Below are 17913 nucleotides of genomic sequence, written 5' to 3'. Positions count from 1 at the left end.
ATACAGGTCTGGTTACTGGTCAGGGACAGGAGGGTGTGACTGCAACTCAGGCAGGTAAGGGGACCCCAGGTGCAGTGCTGAGGGAGCCTTGGCCTTTGTCCTGATCCAACAGGTATAAGGTTTTTGCTGCCTCCGTGGATGAGGGAAAAGCCTGCAGGATGGATCAGCAGGCTGACCATGACACCATGGTGCAGGCCATTCCAGGGGGTGCTGGAGTGAAAGAGAATGTAGTGGTGGTAGGAGACAGTATAGTCAGAGGGATGCATACTGTTCTCTGCAGCCACGGCCGGGAGTTCCAAAGGTTGTGAGGTTGTGTTTTCTGCCCAGTGCCAGAGTTAAAGATATCTCCTCGCGGCTGGAGAACTTAGAGTGGGAGGGAGAGGATCCAGTTGTCGTGGTCCACTTAGGAACCACAACATAGGCAGAACTAGGAAGGAGGTTCTGCTGAAAGAGTTTGAGGAGTTGGGTTCCAAATTAAAAAGCAGAAGCTCAAAAGGTAATAATCTCTGGATTGTTACCTGAGCCACACGCCAATTGGTATTAGAAAGTTAAATGCGTGGCTCAGAGCGTGGTGCGGGAGGCAAGGGTTTTGCTGGGGAAAGAGGGAGCTGTTCCATTGGGAACCAGCTGGAACCAGTGTCCTGGTGTATCAAATAACTAGGGCAGTAGAACATAAGAACATAAATAGGAGCAGGAGTCGGCCATTCGGCCCCTCGAGCCTGCTCCACCATTTAATACGATCATGGCTGATCTGATCATGGACTCCGCTCCACTTCCCTGCCCGGTCCCCATAACCCTTCACTCCCTTATTGCTCAAAAATCTGTCTATCCCCACCTTAAATACACTCAATGACCCAGCCTCCACAGCTCTCTGGGGCAGAGAATTCCACAGATTCACCACCCTCAAAGAAATTTCTTCTCATCTCAGTTCTAAATGGGCGGCCCCTTATTTTTAAACTATCCCCTCTAGTTCCAGATTCCCCCATGAGGGGAAACATCCTCGCTGCATCTATCCTGTCGAGCCCCCTCAGTATCTCACACGTTTCAATAAGATCACCTCTCATTCTTTCTAAACTCCAATGAGTAGAGGCCCAACCCGCTGAACCTTTCTTCATAAGTCAACTCCCTCATCTCCAGAATCAACCTAGTGAACCTTCTCTGAACAGCCTCCAATGCAAGTATATCCTTCCTTAAATACGGAGACCAAAACTGTACACAGTACTCCAGGTGTGGCCTCACCAATACCCTGTACAGTTGTAGCAGGACTTCTCTGCTTTTATACTCTATGCCCCTTGCAATAAAGGCCAACATTCCATTTGCCTTCCTGATTACTTGCTGTACCTGCATAATAACTTTTTGTGTTTCATGCACAAGGACCTACAGGTCCCTCTGTACTGCAGCATTTTGTAATCTCTTTCCATTTAAATTATAATTTGCTTTTTTATTTTTCCTACCAGAGTGGATAACCTCACATTTTCCCACATTATACTCCATCTGCCAAAAGTTTGCCCACTCACTTAGCCTGTCTATATCCCTTTGTAGATTTTGTGTCCCCTCACAACTTGCTTTCCCACCCATCTTTGTATCAGGGCTTGTAATCTAATGAAGTGGAGAGGAGGATTCAGCAAAGAGTAAATTTAAAAGCAGCAAGAGAAATGTCAAGGCTCTAGAGCAGAGCAGAGTTTGGGGTAAAAAAGTGGGTCAGGAAGGGGCATTACTGACTAAGGTGACATCAGGGAAAGAAAGAAATAAGTCAAAGCTAAAGGCACGATATCTGAATGCGCGAAGCAGTCGCAACAAAATAGATGAATTAATAGCGGAGATATAAATGAATAGATTTGATCTAATAGCCATTACGAAGATGTAGTTGCAAATATTGCAGGATAGTTCACTTTTAGAAGAGATAGGCGAATGGAACAGGACAGGTAGCCCTGATAATAAAGGATGGGATGAAGACGGGAGAGAGAAAGGATCTTATCTCAGACAATATTAAGAAGCAGAATCAGTTTGGGTGGAGCTAAGAAACAGCAAGGGGTAGAAAACATTGGTGAGAGTTGTTTACAGGCCCCCAAACAGTATTGGTAATGTAGGGCACAGGATAAATCAGGAAATTAGAAACGCATGTAACAAGGGTAATACAGTAATATATGGGGGACTACATATAGACTGGGCAAACCAAATTTGCACTAATAAATGTATACAAGATGGTTTTCTAGATCAGTATGCTGAGCAACCAACTATGGAACAGGCTATTGCAGATCTAGTATTGTGCAATGAGAAAGGGTTCATTAATAACCTTGTAGTAAAGGGGTTCTTAGGGAAGAGTGACCATAATATGATCGAATTTTATATTAAGTTTGAAAATGATTTCATTGAATCCGAAACTAGCGTCTTAAATCCAAAGGATATGTGGGGAGAGTTGGCTAAGGTAGATTGGGAACTACATTAAAAGGTATGACGGTAGACAAGCAATGGCTTATAATGTTGCCAAAAGAGCAGTAAGCCTGTGGATTGGAAGATTTTAGAATTCAGCAAAGGAGGACCAAGAAATTGATAAAGAAAGGGAAAATAGAATGTGAGAGTAAACGAGCAAGAGACATAAAAACAGACTGTAAAAGCCTCTATAGATTTGTAAAAAGGAAAAGATTAGCGAAAGTAAATGTGGGTCCCTTATAAAATGGGGAATAAGGAAATGACAGAGAAATTAAACACATACTTTGCGTCTGTTTTCACGGAAGAAGATACAAAAAACCTCCCGGAAATACTGGAGTACCAAGGATCTAGCGAGAATGAGGAACTAAAAGAAATTAGTATTAGTAAAAAAATAGTACTGAAGAAATTATTGAGACTGAAAGCCGATAAATCCCCTGGACCTGATGGCCTACATCCTAGGGTTTTGAAAGAGGTGGCTAAAGAGGATGCATTGATTGTCATCTTCCAAAATTCCATAGATTCTAGAACGGTTCCCACGGATTGAACGGTAGCAAATGTAACCCCGTTATTTAATAAAGGAGCAAGAGAGAAAATGGGGAACTACAGACCAGTTAGCCTGACATCAGTAGTAGGAAAAATGCTAGAATCTATTATTAATGAAGTGGTAACAGGGCACTTAGAAAATAATTATAGGATTGGGCAGTCAACATGGATTTATGAAAGTGAAATCATGTTGGACAAATCTGTTAAAGAGTTTTTTTTTGAGGTTGTAACTAGTAGAATGGATAAGGGGGAACCAGTAGATGTGGTGTATTTGGATTTTCAGAAGGCATTCAACAAGGTGCCACACAAGGAGTTATTAAACAAACTTAGGGCTCATGTGATTGGGGGTAATATACTAGCACGGATTGGGGATTGGTTAACGGACAGAAAACAGAGAGGAGGAATAAACGGGCCATTTTCGGGTTGGCAGACTGTAACTAGTGGGATACCACAAGGATCGGTGCTGGGACCCCAGCTATTCACAATCTGTATCAATAATTGGGATGAGGGAACCAAATGTAATATATCCAAGTTTGCTGATGATACAAAGCTAGGTGGGAATGTAAGTTGTGAGGAGGATGCAAAGAGGCTTCAAGGGGATACAGACAGGCTAAGTGAGTGGGCAAGAACATGGCAAATGGAATATAATGTGGAGAAATGTGAAGTTATCCACTTTGGTAGGAAAAATAGAAAGAGAGTATTTTTTAAATGGTGAGAGATTGGGAAATGTTGGTGTTCAGAGGGACCTGGGTGTCCTTGTACACCAATCACTGAAAGTTAACATGCAGGTACAGCAAGCAATTAAGAAAGCAAATTGTATGTTGGCCTTTATTACAGGAGGATTTGAGTATAAGAGTAAAGACGTCTTACTGCAATTATACAGGGCCCTGGTGAGACCGCACCTGGAGTATTGTGTACATTGTTGGTCTCCTTACCTAAGGAAGGATATACTTGGCATAGAGGGAGTGTAACGAAGGTTCACCAGACTGATTCCTGGGATGGGGGGATTGTCCTATGAGGAGAGATTGAGTAAACTAGGCCTATATTCTCTGCAATTTAGAAGAATGAGAGGTGATCTCATTGAACTATACAAAATTCTTAGAGCTTGACAGGGTAGATGCAGGGAGGATGTTTGCTCTGGCTGGGGAGTCCAGAACCAGGGGTCACAGTCTCAGGATAAGGGGTCGGCCATTTAGGGCTGAGATGAGGAGAAATTTCTTCACTCAGAGGGTGGTGAATCTTTGGAATTCTCTACCCCAGAGGGCTGTGGAGGCTCAGTCTTTGAGTATATTCAAGGCAGAGATCGATAGATTTTTGGATATTAAGGGAATCAAGGGATATGGGGACAGTGCAGGAGAGTAGAGGTGAGGTCGAAGATCAGCCATGATCTTATTGAATGGCAGAGCAGGCTCGAGGGGCCGAATGGTATACTCCTGCTCTTAGTTCTTATGTACAGCAAAGTTTGGGCCAATATGTTCTGCTATAGCCATCCGGTCATATAAATACATTACTGGTTCAGGAAACCCACTCTGCTTCTTGCTGGGGACAGTGCCTCTGTGACTTGGCTCAAATGCCCAGCCTTCACATGCAAACTGAGACAGCGAGTGTCAGCAAGTTATTGGACTGTGGGAGGCATCACAGCCAAAGATCCTGTTGCTATCTGATAGACACACACATGCACCCTCCAGCAGCATTCATTTTCCCGGGGATTCTGACAGGTGGCCCTCCGCCATTAGAGGATCACTGCATTTCAAGCTGCCTAAAAGAAGCCACAGGTTATCTTCATTTCTGCACTGATGTCACAAAGACTCAGCAATCATTCCAGTTTTTACTGAAACAAAGACCTAAAGGCTTCACAAATAACCTCCTGATCACCAGGACCAGGCAGACTGCCGCCTGCCATCAATCATCAAGAGAACAGAAGCGTATTAAATCAGGCCAAGTCATTGCTTGTCCTCGCTACACTCAGAGAATACCGACACAGGGTGCTGATGTCCGTACCGTGTAATCTCACTGGTAGACTGCTCCTCTTCCTGCAGGTCTGCGGGACTGATGTCTCCATTATTAAGTGCTTCAAGTGCCGTCAGGTCGCTCAGGCACTGGGAATCCTCTTTGCCCTTGCTGAGGTTTGCGAGTGAGGTGACGACGTTAGCCAGCGTACCCAAGTCACCATGGCTTGTTTCAGCCTAAAACAAAGAGATAAAGTGGAACTAATCGCAGCGTTGATCGACAGACACAGAGGCACCAGTGATGTCTGGGTACCTCCAGCCACATCTCTGCACATGTCACACACTGTGGGCAGAATTTTACCAGCAATCCACAGCAGCACAGTGCAAAAATGGCACTTTATTATTTTGCTGCTGAAAGTAATAGATAATTGTATGGTACAGATTCGGGCCTTTCTCCGATCAGTGACATGAGTCACAACGCAACAACAACAACTTATATTTATATAGCGCCTTTAACACAGCAAAACATCCCAGGGTGCTCCACAGGAGTGTGATAAAACAAAACAAATAAATTTGACACCGAGCCACAGAAGAAGAAATTACGGCAAATGACCACAAGCTCGGTCAAAGAGGGAGGTTTTAAGGAGCGTCTTAAAGGAGGAGAGAGAGGTAGAGAGGCGGAGAGGTTTAGGGAGGGAGTTCCAGAGCTTGGGGCCCAGGCAGCTGAAGGCACGGCCGCCGATGGTTGAGCGATTATAATCAGGGGCAGAATTTGAGGAGTGCAGTCATCTCGGGGGGTTGTGAGGCTAGAGGAGATTACAGAGAGAGGGAGGGGAGAGGCCATGGAGGGATTTGTAAACAAGGACGAAACTTTTGAAATCGAGGCGTTGTTTAACTGGATGCCAATGTAGGTTAGCAAGCACAGTAGATGGGTGATCGTGACTTGGTGCGAGTTTTGGATCACCTCAAGTTTACATAGGGTAGAATATGGGAGGCCAGCCACATGTTGGAGTATTGGCAGCAGTAGAGAATAGTAGCTGGGGTTTATCTTTACAATCCAGAATGATCCTGGAATAGTGAGCAGTTTTAGCAGACAAGAGTAGGACCCGATAATGTGGTCCAGCCAGATCTGTTCATGTCTGCGTCCCTTGGACTTGAGGCTCCGAAGATCAGGTCTGTACCAGGGGGAACGGCCAGGGTGGGAGAGAGGAATGGTTTTAATAGGGACTAGGGCATTAAAGGTGGTGGTTGAGCAGATCGATGCAATCTGAGACTTGAGTTTGAATGGGATCTGACTCCCATTGCCCAAATCTACTTTGACAAGAGATTAACCTGGGGGTCAAACAATAATAATCCTTGTGACCTAAAGCAGATGGCCATGTCTTTTGCACTGATGACAGATAAATAAATTACTTGGTGAGACGAGGCTTGATATCAATTATAAGCTGCTTTCTTTCATAGCAAGTTATGATCAGATTCCTGGATTTCAAATAATACAATTTGTCTTCGCATAATCATACAAAATAATGAACATGCTACACCTCCCCACATCACTGGGGCGTCTTGCTTGAACTAATAACTCTTCTGCATTGTCCTTCAGCACAGTGCAGACTGTCCAGTCCCTGCAATCTCCTCAGCCTGACTCCCCTGACTATTGCACAGCCCAAGCACGCAATCCAGCAGCCTAACGTGACAATGACCACTGCTGAGTTCCAATCGACGGAGTTGTCACAGCAACAATGAATGCGAACAAACATTAGAATGTTTTCACTTTCTCCAACAACAACCTGTATTTATATAGCGTCTTTAACGTAGTAAAACGTCCCAGGGTGCTTCACAGGAGTGTTAAAAGACAAAAATTTGACACTGAGCCACATAAGAAATTAAGGCAGATGATCAAAAGCTTGGTCAAAGTAGGTTTTAAAGGAGGAAAGAGAGGTAGAGAGGCAGAGAGGTTTAGGGAGGGAGTTCCAGAGCTTGGGGCCCAGGCAACAGAAGGCACGGCCACCGATGTTTGAGTGATTATAATCAGGGATGCTCAAGAGGGCAGAATTTGAGGAACACAGAAAACTCAGGGAGGGGTTGTGAGGCTGGAGGAGATTACAGAGATAGGGAGGGGCGAGGCCATAGAGCGATTTGATAACAAGGAAGAGAATTTTGAAATCGAGGCGTTGCTTAACTGGGAGCCAAGGTAAGTCAGCAAGTACAGGGGTTAGGACACGGGCAGCCAAGTTTGCGTAGGGTAGAACGTGGGAGGTCAGCCAGGAGTGCGTTGGGATAGTCAAGTCTAGAGGTAACAAAGACATGGATGAGTCAGGGGCAGAGATGGGCGATGTTACGGCGGTGGAAATAGCGTATGAGCTCTTCTAAATCTTAATCTCGATCTTCCAGCCTGTCTGTTCGGTGAATTAAACCCCTTAAGCGCTATGTTTAGCTCAATGATAGGTGTAATATATATTAAACGTACTCTGTCTCTATGTGACAGAAATCCCTGTGCATGACAGGCGTCAATTCCTTGTAACTTACTCCTTTCATCTCCCAGTCCGATCAATGTCCCTTCCCATGCCGTGTGTGGCCATAGGTACTCCCTCACACTGGCGACACCCTTCCAGCTCCCTCCCAGTGCCAACTCAGCCCAACTCCAGGAGATGGACCGAACACACAGCCGCTGTGTGTGCAGATGGCTCCGATGGGGATCTGTGAGACAGCCCATCAGCTTTACTGGGGCATTAAACCCATCAAACCGATGCTCCTGGAAAGAAGAATACTGAAACTGCTCACAAGTCCAGCACAATAACCGCAATTTTCAGTTACTCATAAGTGGGTGGAAAAAGTACCATTTACAAGTAAATGCCAAGCTGTCTGTGGTTGGTCGAGTGTGTGCTGGTGAAGGAAGGCACATGGCCCATAACAAACTATTTCCCCTGTCTGGCCAAATGTGTTTTGGAGAGAAGATAACATTGCCCTGTTGATGAAAGATATAACAGGACATCCAACGAGGGAGAATTCTACTTTACATGTTATAGCCACGTGACACAGAAATCATTCACTACGGACAGATTCCTCGAACCGGGACCTCAATATACTGAGCAGACACATAACAATCCTCCCACCTTAGCATCTGCTGCCACTAAAACAGCTCCACTCTCTGTCCGTATTAATGGCTGCTGAATATTCACCAGTGCTCCTGATTCAAACAGACCAGTCTGCCTGCAAGAAAATGGAAAACAAGAACTGGTCACGTGTGAAAATCTATTGAGACTCATCGGGCTGGATTTTTGGATGGAGGATTCTTAGGCCGCTAATGGCGGTAAATTTTGGTGTGGATAATGTTTCTCGGCGGCAGCCGAAAACTGCAGTTGCTGGGCCGAGAGTGGAGTGGAGCACGGAGGGAGGTGTTCCACATCTCTCAGGGCACTAGGCCAGGTGAGCGACTGAATATCCCCAGCTAAAGAGCCGGGCTCACAGCACCCTGCGAGAGGTCTCCCTGCCCAAAAAACATTCCCCATAAACTACTCCCCCCAAATAAAAGTCAATTGCAAATAAAACCCAAAGAAATATCAATTTCACGTGCCTTTTTCAATCATTCCTTCCTTGAGCGCCCCGGGACAGCTCTGACCGCCCGCTTCCTCTGGCGGTCCCACTAGGGGGCGCTACAGGTACTGCTCCAGCAAATATCACATCGCTGTCGAAACTGGGGCGTTGCATACAACGCGATGCTCCCGGACGGAGAGAGGGGGAACGGGGGATGAGAGAGGGGGGGAGAGAGGGGACGGGGGGGGGACGGGGGGACGAGGGAGGGGACGAGGGGGGGGGTCGAGGGGACGGGGGGGGCGAGGGGACGGGTGAAGAGATGGGGATGGGGGGCGAGGGGACGGTGGGGGGGGTGAGGGGATGGGGGGGCGAGGGGAGCGAGGGGACGGGGAGGGGCGAGGCGAGGGGCGAGGGGACGGGGGGGGCGAGGGGACGGGGGGGGGCGAGGGGACGGGGGGGGCGAGGGCGAGGGGACGGAGGGGGGCGAGGGCGAGGGGACGGAGGGGGGCGAGGGGAACGGGTTGTGCGGAGGAGGGGAAGGGGGTGAGGAGGAGGGGAAGGGGGTGAGGAGGAGGGAAAGGGGGGTGAGGAGAAGGGGAAGGGGGGTGGAGGGGAGGGGAACGGGGGGAGGAGAGGGGAACGGGGCTGGAGGAGAGGGGAACGGGGCTGGAGGGGAGGGGAACGGGGCTGGAGGGGAGGGGAACGGGGGTGGAGAGGAGGGGAACGGGGGGGAGAGGAGGGGAACGGGGGGGAGAGGAGGGGAACGGGGGGGGGAGAAGGGAACGGGGGGGGGGGGGAGAAGGGAACGGGGGGGGGGAGAAGGGAACGGGGGGGGGAGAAGGGAACGGGGGGGGGAGAAGGGAACGGGGGGGGGAGAAGGGAACGGGGGGGGGAGAAGGGAACGGGGGGGGGAGAAAGGGAACGGGGGGGGGAGAAAGGGAACGGGGGGGGGGGAGAAGGGAACGGGGGGGGGGAGAAGGGAACGGGGGGGGGGGGGAGAAGGGAACGGGGGGGGGAGAAGGGAACGGGGGGGGGAGAAGGGAACGGGGGGGGGAGAAGGGAACGGGGGGGGGGGAGGGGAGAAAGGGAACGGGGGGGGGGAAGAAAGGGAACGGGGGGGGAGAAAGAGAACGGAGGGGGGATAAGGGAACGGAGGGGGGAGAAGGGAACAGGGGGGGGAGAAGGGAACGGGGGGGGGAGAAGGGAACGGGGGGGGGGGGGGGAGAAGGGAACAGGGGGGGGAGAAGGGAACGGGGGGGGGGGGAGAAGGGAACGGGGGGGGGAGAAGGGAACGGGGGGGGGGAGAAGGGAACGGGGGGGGATAAGGGAACGGAGGGGGGAGAAGGGAACAGGGGGGGGAGAAGGGAACGGGGGGGGGGGAAGGGAACGGGGGGGGGAGAAGGGAACGGGGGGGGAGAAAGGGAACGGGGGGGGGAGAAAGGGAACGGGGGGGGGAAGGGAACGGGGGGGGGAGAAAGGGAACGGGGGGGGAGAAAGGGAACGGGGGGGGGAAGGGAACGGGGGGGGAAGGGAACGGGGGGGGAGAAGGGAACTGGGGGGGGGAGAAGGGAACGGGGGGGGGAGAAAGGGAACGGGGGGGGGAGGAAGGGAACGGGGGGGGAAGGGAACGGGGGGGAGAAGGGAACGGGGGGGGGGAGAAGGGAACGGGGGGGGAAGAAAGGGAACGGGGGGGGGAGAAAGGGAACGGGGGGGGAAGGGAACGGGGGGGGGGAGAAAGGGAACGGGGGGGGAGAAGGGAACGGGGGGGGGGGAGAAGGGAACGGGGGGGGGGGGGAGAAGGGAACGGGGGGGGGGGGAGAAGGGAACGGGGGGGGGGGAGAAGGGAACGGGGGGGGGAGAAGGGAACGGGGGGGGGGGGGAGAAGGGAACGGGGGGGGGAAGGGAACGGGGGGGGGAGAAAGGGAACGGGGGGGGGAGAAGGGAACGGGGGGGGGGGAGAAGGGAACGGGGGGGGGAGAGAAAGGGAACGGGGGGGGAGAAGGGAACGGGGGGGGAGAAGGGAACGGGGGGGGGGGAGAAGGGAACGGGGGGGGGGGGAGAAGGGAACGGGGGGGGGAGAAGGGAACGGGGGGGGGGAGAAGGGAACGGGGGGGGGAGAAGGGAACGGGGGGGGGAGAAGGGAACGGGGGGGGGGGGAGAAGGGAACGGGGGGGGGGGGGAGAGGGAACGGGGGGGGGGGGGAGAAGGGAACGGGGGGGGAGAAGGGAACGGGGGGGGGAGAAGGGAACGGGGGGGGGAGAAGGGAACGGGGGGGGGAGAAGGGAACGGGGGGGGGAGAAGGGAACGGGGGGGGGAGAAGGGAACGGGGGGGGGGGGAGAAGGGAACGGGGGGGGGGGGAGAAGGGAACGGGGGGGGGGGGAGAAGGGAACGGGGGGGGAGAAAGGGAACGGGGGGGGGTAGAAAGGGAACGGGGGGGGGAAGGGAACGGGGGGGAGAAAGGGAACGGGGGGAGAAAGGGAAGGGAACGGAAGGGGGGGAAGGGAACGGAAGGGGGGAAGGGAACGGGGGGGGGGGAAGGGAACGGGGAGGGGGGAGAAGGGAACGGGGGGGGGGGGAGAAGGGAACGGGGGGGGAGAAAGGGAACGGGGGAGGGAGAAAGGGAACGGGGGGGGAGAAAGGGAACGGGGGGGGGAGAAAGGGAACGGGGGGGGGAGAAAGGGAACGGGGGGGAGAAAGGGAACGGGGGGGAGAAAGGGAACGGGGGGAAAGGGAACGGGGGGAAAGGGAACAGGGAACGGGGGGGAAGGGAACAGGGCGGGGGAGGGGAACAGGGCGGGGGAGGGGAACAGGGCGGGGGAGGGGAACAGGGCGGGGTAGGGGATCAGGGCGGGGTAGGGGATCAGGGGGGGAGGGGAACGGGGGGGGAGGGGGAACGTGGGGGGGAGGGGGAACGTGGGGGGGAGGGGGAACGTGGGGGGGAGGGGGAACAGGGGGGAGGGGGAACAGGGGGGAGGGGGAACAGGGGGGAGGGGGAACAGGGGGGGAGAGGGAAACGGGGGGGGAGGAGGGGAACAGGGGGGGGAGGGGAACGGGGGGGGAGGGGAACGGGGGGGAGGGGAACGGGGGGGGAGGGGAACGGGGGGGGAGGGGAACGGGGGGGGAGGGGAACGGGGGGGGAGGGGAACGGGGAGGGGAACGGGGGGGGGAGGGGAACGGGGGGGGAGGGGAAAGAGGAGAAAGAGGAAGTGGAGAGGGGTTGGAGAGAGGGGAGAAAGAGAGGAGAGGAGAGAGGGGAGAAAGAGGAGAGAGGAGAGGGAGGGGATCCAGGACGGGGAGTGGGAAGGGAGGGAGGGGACCCAGGAGGGAGGGAGATGGGAGGGAGGGAGGGAGAGATGGGAGGGAGGGAGAGATGGGAGGGGTGGGAGTTGGGAGGGGTGGGAGTTGGGAAGGGTGAGTTGGGAGGGGTGAGTTGGGAGGGGGGAGTTGGGAGGGGTGAGTTGGGAGGGGTGAGTTGGGAGGGGGGAGTTGGGAGGGGGGAGTTGGGAGGGGGGAGTTGGGAGGGGGGAGTTGGGAGGGGGGAGTTGGGAGGGGAGAGTTGGGAGGGGGGAGTTGGGAGGGGGGAGTTGGGAGGGGGGAGTTGGGAGTTGGGAGGGGGGAGTTGGGAGGGGGAGTTGGGAGGGGTGAGTTGGGAGGGGTGAGTTGGGAGGGGTGAGTTGGGAGGGGTGAGTTGGGAGGGGTGAGTTGGGAGGGGTGAGTTGGGAGGGGGAAGGGGACCGGGAGGGAAGAGGGGACTGGCAGGGAGGAGGGGGGAGGGAGGAGGAGACCGGGGGGGGGGAGGGAGGAGGAGACCGGGGGGGGGAGGGAGGAGGAGACCGGGGGGGGAAGGAGGGAGGGAGGAGGAGACCGGGGGGGGGAGGGAGGGAGGGAGGAGGAGACCGGGGGGGGGAGGGAGGAGGAGACGGGGGGGGGGAGGGAGGGAGGGAGGGAGGAGGGGACCGGGGGGGGGGAGGAGGGGACCGGGGGGGGGAGGAGGGGACTGGGGGGGGGGGGGAGGGAGGGAGGAGGGGACCGGGGGGGGGGGGGGAGGGAGGAGGGGACCGGGGAGGGGAGGGAGGAGGGGACCGGGGAGGGGAGAGGAGGGGACGGGGGGGTGGGACCGTTGGGGGGGGGGGGGGGGGGGAACACCGGACCGTCAGGTGTGACCTCCATCAACAACAGGAACCTGTATTAATGTAGTGAAACGTCCCAAGGTACATCACGGAGTATTATGCGATAAAAAGTTGACACCGAGCTGCATAAGTAAAAATTAGCGCAGGTGACAAGGAGTGTCTTGAGAGAGGAAATAGAGCTGGAGAGGCGGAGAGGCTTAGGGAGGGAGTTCCAGAGCTTGTGGCCCAGGCAACAGAAGGCACGGCCCGACCGATGGTGAAGTGATTATAATCAGGGATGGTCAAGAGGGCAGAATGAGAGGAGTGCAGACATCTCGGGGTGTTGTGGGCCTGGAGGAGATTACAGAGATAGGGAGGGGCGAGGCCACGGAGGGATTTGAAAACCAGGATGAGAATTTTGAAATCGAAGTGTTGTTTAACCGGAGCCAATGTAGGTCAGTGAGCACAGGGGTGATGGATGAGCGGGACTTGGTGCGAGTTAGGTCACGGGCTGCCGAGTTTTGGATCACCTCCAGTTTATGTCGGGTAGAATGTGGGAGTACGTTGCAGTCATCAAGTCTGGAGGTAACAAAGGCATCCCCCTGCAAAACAAATACACCGCTTTGAGTGCTGTTGAGGGGGATGACTCATCAGGGTGGGCAGCAGCAGCCAAGTTCATGGCACCGTGGCTGGCTTTGCTGCACAGGAGGACAGGAAAAAGAGTGGGAGAGCGATAGTGATAGGGGATTCAATTGTGAGGGGAATAGATAGGCGTTTCTGCGGCCGCAACCGAGACTCCAGGATGGTATGTTGCCTCCCTGGTGCAAGGGTCAAGGATGTCTCGGAGCGGACAGAACATTCTAAAAAGGGAGGGAGAACAGCCAGTTGTCGTGGTGCACATTGGTACCAACGACATAGGTTTAAAAAAAGGGATGAGGTCCTACGAAACGAATTTAAGGAGCTAGGAGCTAAATTAAAAAGTAGGACCTCAAAAGTAGTAATCTTGGGATTGCTACCAGTGCCACGTGCTAGTCAGAGTAGGAATCATGGATAGCGCAGATGAATACGTGGCTTGAGCAGTGGTGCAGCAGGGAGATATTCAAATTCCTGGGGCATTGGAACCGGTTCTGGGGGAGGTGGGACCAGTACAAACCGGACGGTCTGCACCTGGGCAGGACCGGAACCAATGTTCTAGGGGACTGTTTGCTTGTGCTGTTGGGGAGGGGGATGGGAACCAATGCAGGGAGGCAGAGGGAAACAAAAAGGGAGACAAAAGCAAAAGACAGAAAGGAGATGAGGAAAAGTGGAGGGCAGAGAAACCCAAGAAAAAGAACAAAAAGGGCCACTTTACAGCAAAATTCTAAAAGGACAAAGGGTGTTAAAAAAACAAGCCTGAAGGCTTTGTGTCTTAATGCAAGGAGTATCCGTAATAAGGTGGATGAATTAACTGTGCAAATAGATGTTAACAAATATGATGTGATTGGGATTACAGAGACGTGGCTCCAAGATGATCAGGGCTGGGAACTCAACATCCAGGGGTATTCAACATTCAGGAAGGATAGAATAAAAGGAAAAGGAGGTGGGGTAGCATTGTTGGTTAAAGAGGAGATTAATGCAATAGTTAGGAAGGACATAAGCTTGGATGATGTGGAATCTATATGGGTAGAGCTGCAGAACACCAAAGGGCAAAAAACGTTGGTGGGAGTTATGTACAGACCTCCAAAGAGTAGTAGTGATGTTGGGGAGGGCATCAAACAGGAAATTAGGGGTGCATGCAATAAAGGTGCAGCAGTTATAATGGGTGACTTTAATATGCACATAGATTGGGCTAGCCAAACTGGAAGCAATACGGTGGAGGAGGATTTCCTGGAGTGCATAAGGGATGGTTTTCTAGACCAATATGTCGAGGAACCAACTAGGGGGGAGGCCATCTTAGACTGGGTGTTGTGTAATGAGAGAGGATTAATTAGCAATCTCGTTGTGCGAGGCCCCTTGTGGAAGAGTGACCACAATATGGTGGAATTCTGCATTAGGATAGAGAATACAACAGTTAATTCAGAGACCATGGTCCAGAACTTAAAGAAGGGTAACTTTGAATTATGAGGCGTGAATTGGCTAGGATAGATTGGCGAATGATACTTAAGGGGTTGACTGTGGATGGGCAATGGCAGACATTTAGAGACCGCATTGATGAACTACAACAATTGTACATTCCTGTCTGGCATAAAAATAAAAAAGGGAAGGTGGCTCAACCATGGCTATCAAGGGAAATTAGGGATAGTATTAAAGCCAAGGAAGTGGCATACAAATTGGCCAGAAATAGCAGCGAACCTGGGGACTGGGAGAAATTTAGAACTCAGCAGAGGAGGACAAAGGGTTTGATTAGGGCAGGGAAAATGGAGTACGAGAAGAAGCTTGCAGGGAACATTAAGACGGATTGCAAAAGTTTCTATAGATATGTAAAGAGAAAAAGGTTAGTAAAGACAAACGTAGGTGCCCTGCAGTCAGAATCAGGGGAAGTCATAACGGGGAACAAAGAAATGGCGGACCAATTGAACAAGTACTTTGGTTCGGTATTCACTAAGGTGGACACAAACAACCTTCCGGTTATAAAAGGGGTCAGAGGGTCGAGTAAGGAGGAGGAACTGAGGGAAATCCTTATTAGTCGGGAAATTGTGTTGGGGAAATTGATGGGATTGAAGGCCGATAAATCCCTAGGGCTTGATGGACTGCATTCCAGAGTACTTAAGGAGGTGGCCTTGGAAATAGCGGATGCATTGACAGTCATTTTCCAACATTCCATTGACTCTGGATCAGTTCCTATGGAGTGGAGGGTAGCCAATGTAACCCCATTTTTTAAAAAAGGAGGGAGAGAGAAAACAGGGAATTATAGACCGGTCAGCCTGACACCAGTAGTGGGTAAAATGATGGAATCAATTATTAAGGATGTCATAGCAGCGCATTTGGAAAGAGGTGACATGATAGGTCCAAGTCAGCATGGATTTGTGAAAGGGAAATCATGCTTGACAAATCTTCTGGAATTTTTTGAGGATGTTTCCAGTAGAGTGGACAAAGGAGAACCAGTTGATGTGGTATATTTGGACTTTCAGAAGGCTTTCGACAAGGTCCCACACAAGAGATTAATGTGCAAAGTTAAAGCTCATGGGATTGGGGGTAGTGTGCTGACGTGGATTGAGAACTGGTTGGCAGACAGGAAGCAAAGAGTAGGAGTAAATGGGTACTTTTCAGAATGGCAGGCGGTGACTAGTGGGGTACCGCAAGGTTCTGTGCTGGGGCCCCAGCTGTTTACACTGTACATTAATGATTTAGATGAGGGGATTAAATGTAGTATCTCCAAATTTGCGGATGACACTAAGTTGGGTGGCAGTGTGAGCTGCGAGGAGGATGCTATGAGGCTGCAGAGTGACTTGGATAGGTTAGGTGAGTGGGCAAATGCATGGCAGATGAAGTATAATGTGGATAAATGTGAGGTTATCCACTTTGGTGGTAAAAACAGAGAGACAGACTATTATCTGAATGGTGACAGATTAGGAAAAGGGGAGGTGCAACGAGACCTGGGTGTCATGGTACATCAGTCATTGAAGGTTGGCATGCAGGTACAGCAGGCGGTTAAGAAAGCAAATGGCATGTTGGCCTTCATAGCGAGGGGATTTGAGTACAGGGGCAGGGAGGTGTTGCTACAGTTGTACAGGGCCTTGGTGAGGCCACACCTGGAGTATTGTGTACAGTTTTGGTCTCCTAACTTGAGGAAGGACATTCTTGCTATTGAGGGAGTGCAGCGAAGGTTCACCAGACTGATTCCCGGGATGGTGGGACTGATCTATCAAGAAAGACTGGATCAACTGGGCTTGTATTCACTGGAGTTCAGAAGAATGAGAGGGGATCTCAAAGAAGCATTTAAAATTCTGACGGGTTTAGACAGGTTAGATGCAGGAAGAATGTTCCCAATGTTGGGGAAGTCCAGAACCAGGGGTCACAGTCTAAGGATAAGGGGAAAGCCATTTAGGACCAAGATGAGGAGAAACTTCTTCACCCAGAGAGTGGTGAACCTGTGGAATTCTCTACCACAGAAAGTTGTTGAGGCCAATTCACTAAATATATTCAATAGGGAGTTAAATGAAGTCCTTTCTACTCGGGGGATCAAGGGGTATAGCGAGAAAGCAGGAATGGGGTACTGAAGTTGCATGTTCAGCCATGAACTCATTTAATGGCGGTGCAGGCGAGAAGGGCCGAATGGCCTACTCCTGCACCTATTTTCTATGTTTCTATGGTGAGGGTTTCAGCAGATGAGCTGAGGCAAGGGGTGGAGACGGGCGATTTAATGTCGTGGAAATATGCGGTTTAGTTATGCTGTGTATATGTGGTCGATAGCTCATTTCAGGGTCAAATATGACACCAAGGTTGCTATCAGGCTGGTTCAGCCTGAGACAGAAGTTGGGGAGAGGGATGGTGTCAGTTGCCAACATAGAAACATATGGCCACGCTGGCCGACAAAGAGCTGCACGGCCCTCGGTCAGCAGCCCTGAATGTTACATATAAACCTATGAACAATGAACAATGGAGGACAGGTAAAGAGCACCCAGCCCAACCAGTCCGCCCCACACAACTGTGACACCCCTTCACTGAAATATTCTCTACTCCACCCCAACCGGAGCTATGTGATCTCCTGGGATGGCGAAAGGAACGCAGTTTGTGGCGGTGATCAAAGACAATGGCTTCGGTCTTTGCAATATTCAATCGAAGAAAATTTCTGCTCATCCAGAACTGGATGTCGGACAAGCAGTCTGACAATTTAGAGACTGTGGGAGGGTCGAGAGAAGTGGTGGTGAGGTAGAGCTGGGTGTCACCAGCGTACATGTGGAAACTGACGCTGTGTTTTGGAATGATGTCACCGAGGGGCAACATGTCGATGAGAAATAGGAGGGGGCCAAGGACAGATCCTCGGGGGACACCAGAGGTAACGATGCGGGAGCGGGAAGAGAAGCCATTGCAGGTGATTTTTATCGTCCCTCTCGCCACCTCACTCCCTCCCCTTCCCCCCCCCTCGCTCTCCCCCTCCCTCCCCCTTACCACCTGGAGCTCCCCCCTCCCCCTTGAACTCCACCCTCACCTTTTCCCTCCCCCACTCATTCGCTCCCCACTCACTCGCTCCCCCCTCTCACCCGCACTCACTCTCCCCATCACTCGTGCTCCCCCTCACTTGCTCTCCAATGCCCGTGCTCCCCCTCACTCGCTCTCCAATGCCCGTGCTCCCCCTCACTCGCTCTCCAATGCCCCCCCTCCACTCACTCACTCTCCCCCCTCCCCTCACTCACTCTCCCCC

At 52.5% G+C, this 17913-nt stretch overlaps 1 protein-coding gene across 1 annotated transcript in view; it reads right to left on the bottom strand.

Annotated features, from left to right (window-relative positions):
* Positions 1–17913, bottom strand: part of LOC139276832 (nuclear receptor subfamily 2 group C member 2-like) — a 150391-nt gene that overhangs the window by 125873 nt on the left and 6605 nt on the right. The window contains exons 2-3 of the mRNA XM_070894831.1: positions 8039–8135; positions 4978–5162 (exon numbers count right to left, since the gene is read on the bottom strand). Coding sequence (XP_070750932.1) covers positions 4978–5162; positions 8039–8135 — 282 coding nt within the window. The remainder of the gene's footprint in view (positions 1–4977; positions 5163–8038; positions 8136–17913) is intronic.

The sequence above is a fragment of the Pristiophorus japonicus genome, chromosome 12 (assembly GCF_044704955.1).
Source record: "Pristiophorus japonicus isolate sPriJap1 chromosome 12, sPriJap1.hap1, whole genome shotgun sequence".
In the NCBI taxonomy this organism is placed as follows: Eukaryota; Metazoa; Chordata; class Chondrichthyes; family Pristiophoridae; genus Pristiophorus; species Pristiophorus japonicus.
This window is presented reverse-complemented; position numbering and strand designations above follow the sequence as displayed.